Raw genomic sequence first — 3,389 nt, 5'->3', positions numbered from 1 at the left:
AGGTGTCAGTCTTTCTGTTTTAAAGCCTGCGTGAGGAGGCCTATAGGTACCTGACCAAGTAACTAATCATCCAGAAAGTGCGTAATTGCGCTGAAGAAAACCATCACCGATACCATGGCAACGGCCCTGAACGTCACGAAGGGGTGCAGAGACACAAATTGTACGCAAGGAAGGCGGGGACTCGGCAATATGAGATTCAGGAATACTGAGATTGAGGCGATCAGGCGAGAACTGCAAACAGGGGCGCTTGTCTACTGGGAACGCAAGGTGCATGGACCCCAGTTTGAATAATGAGGAACATCTTGAGGAACCCATAGAAGGGGGGTTGCAAATGGGATCTACGTCTTTAATGCGACATATCTAAGCTGCTGCATCAACACAGAGACAACATATTCGTAGAGGGATGAATCTCCTTCCATTCTGTGGAGGCCCCCAATTTGTGTCCGATGGATTTCCCCGTGAACATTGCATTGCTTGGCACCAGCAATTCCACTGCTCCAGACAACACCTCTGGCACGGGTTTAACGCTGGAAATAGTCACCATAGCACCGGTGTTACACAGCTTTTTTACGAAGGCCAGTCATGGAAACCTTACGGGAGGAGGCGAGGAGAACCAACAACACACACCCGTGCAGAGCGCGGAGGGAAACTCGGTCCTCCAGGGAATCACGGTGGCAGCTCAAGCCTTGGTGCTACTGGCTATCTTCCTCCTCTCTAGTTTAGGGAATTCTGCGGTGGTAATTGTCATAATAAAACATCGACAGCTGAGAACCGTTACCAATGCGTTCATCATGTCCCTTTCACTGTCTGATTTCTTGACGGCCGTTCTTTGTTTACCGTTCTCGTTCATGATGCTCTTCAGCAAGGATGGTTTGTGGATGTTTGGAGACCGCTTCTGCGTCGCCAACGGGTTCTTCAACACATGCTTTGGTATTATTTCCACACTGACAATGACCCTAATTTCTTTTGACCGGTATTATGCCATCGTGAGGCAACCTCAGGAGAAGATAGGCAGGAGGAAGGCCATAACGCTGTTGGTGGCAGTGTGGTTAACAGCAGTGTTTTTCTCCTTACCATGGTACCTGGTGATGCGAACATCCAAGGATCTAGTCGTCCATAAAAGGGGCTTCTACCACTGTATGTATGTCTTTCACACTGGTACTTCTAGGATGGGTACCTCTTACAGTATAGCTTTAATAGTGGTGTGTTATCTGATTCCGTTTGCGCTCATGTGTTTCTGTCATTACAACATATGTAAGACCGTTAGGTTATCAGAAATAAGGGTGCGGCCGGTGACCACTTATGCGTATTTACTCCGGTTTTATAGTGAGATGAGGACGGCCACGACAGTGCTGATTATGATAGTGTTTATCATCTTCTGCTGGGGACCCTACTGTCTGATGGGTATCATCACCGCAGTGGGAGATTACTCATTCAACCCGGTCATGGACACGGTGGCCATATGGATGGCATGGGCAAACGGTGCCATAAACCCACTCATTTACGCAATTAGAAACCCAAACATATCGATGCTTTTAGGCCGAAGCCGAGAGGAGGGATATAGGACTAGAAACATTTCTGCCTACCTATCCACACAAACCCAAAGCAGGGATGTAAAAACCAGGGCCGACCGAATCAGAGACCGGTATGTGAGCAGGCACGGTGCAAACAGCCGGTTGTCTTCCTCCAGCCCAGCGAACGGAGGAGAGGTTGCGATGTGGGCTTGTAAAAACCCCGCGGTGTTCTTCTGTAGGGATGCTCAGCTCGATACTGTGTCCGAACCCACGGTGCCAAAAGTTGAAACTGCAGATACCAGTCTGTGATCATCATTCTTTTATTTGAATGTCAAAATGTTGAAGTAATTTAATGTGCCAAACGTTTGAACAAATGGAGAAATCAGGGGGAAAGTAGGCCTAACTGTTAATTAGTGATAAGGGATATAAAAGTTAGACCTATGAAGTGCCAACGCGCGTTTGGACACTCTTTATGCAGTGCCAAGCGCTCTACACACTGTGATGGAACAGAGTGCACATTTAAAAGCACAACTTATTTTCAGATCATTTAAGCAGTGTGATTTATAAGATGCTCAAAATGATTGAACATCTCATTTGAATATATGTATTACTTTATGCCTTATCGGATAAATGTTTATTGCGCAACCTTTACCACTGGGCACAGACATCAGTTCAATGTCTAGTTTTGATTTACATTTGGTTGAGATGTCAAGTAATGTGAATTCAACGTGAAATCAACAAAAAATATCACCACGTCATTGGAGTTAGATTAAAAGTTGGGAGAAAAAAACAGTTGGGTGACTTTTCAAATCCAATCTGTTTTCCACCTTGATTCAACGTCATCACATTCAATTTTTGGGTTGAAATGAGTGGAAACTAGGTTGATTCAACCAGTTTTTGCCCAGTGGGTTGCTTCCTGAGGTTTGGGCCATCTTATGACAACATTAATTCAAAGGGCATAGTTCATTGAACCTAAATGAGAATGTTTCATTTGTTCATTTTAAAGCAAATTTCCCACTTCTCAATGTGTCCTATAGAATCAATAATATGAACAATATTACATAAGTGACAGTATTTCGTTTCCACTTTGAGGCATAGTTTATTGCTATAGTTTTAAACTTGTGTCAAATGTGGCACCCCAAACCACTAAATTCTATTGAACACCTGTACTAACCCAAAGAAAAAAACTGAATAATGGTGATAGCTGTTTAATTTAGGCTGATTTCCTTTTGAGTCGGGATAGTGCATTTATCCTAATTTATACTGTATTCAAGGTTGAGCTTTAATTTGGAATACTGTGAAGGCTTCAGTCATTTAAATCAAGTGTGTGCTTTGATTTATTGATGTTCAAGATGTCATGTATGGCTGGCCATAGCAATTTGCTAGAACATGAAACAATGCTATGAAAGCACAATATTTTGTATTTGCCTGTATAAAAAAAGAGTGTCTTTTGAATACCATACTCATTAACTTAGTTTGTCCATTTAAATGTAATAATTATTGCTTGCCATAAAAAAAGCTGTGAGTTGTCAAGTTGTTTGTTAAATCATATTTTAACTTAAAATTGATAAAATAAATGTTTTGAAGCATAATATTTTCTATGTATAGTTTATTATGTGACACTGCCAATATGGATCCTGACCTAGGACAGGTGGGGTGGTGAAACAGCAGCTAGATTAATTGTTGCCAGAGGTTTTATTAGTGACAAAGTCATTCACAATGCTTTCTGAATAGTATCCAAAGTACGGCAATTCTTATAAGCAGATGTGTCCTCAGAATGTCATTAAAACATTTCAGAAATCCTTCAACACTTTCAGACAAGACCAACAGTAAATGGAACCTGTAGAATAGATACGTGGACACACTGGCCACTCT

The 3,389-nt window shown here is 42.2% G+C and overlaps 1 protein-coding gene across 1 annotated transcript; it reads left to right on the top strand.

Moving 5' to 3' along the window:
- Positions 1-203: 203 nt before the first annotated feature.
- Positions 204-3,106, top strand: LOC121544320 (G-protein coupled receptor 135). Its single transcript, XM_041854240.2, has one exon. The coding sequence runs from the start codon at positions 447-449 to the stop codon at positions 1,821-1,823; it is 1,377 nt and encodes a 458-aa protein (XP_041710174.1). The 5' UTR covers positions 204-446; the 3' UTR covers positions 1,824-3,106.
- Positions 3,107-3,389: the final 283 nt, after the last annotated feature.

Source organism: Coregonus clupeaformis, chromosome 29 (assembly GCF_020615455.1).
Source record: "Coregonus clupeaformis isolate EN_2021a chromosome 29, ASM2061545v1, whole genome shotgun sequence".
NCBI classification, from domain to species: domain Eukaryota; kingdom Metazoa; phylum Chordata; class Actinopteri; order Salmoniformes; family Salmonidae; genus Coregonus; species Coregonus clupeaformis.
Note: the sequence above shows the minus strand (reverse complement) of the source record. Positions and strands in the feature narration are given on the sequence as shown.

Coding starts and splice junctions, on each gene's coding strand:
- LOC121544320 (XM_041854240.2), top strand. CDS start 447: ATGGATTTCCCCGTGAACATTGCATTGCTTGGCACCAGCAATTCCACT.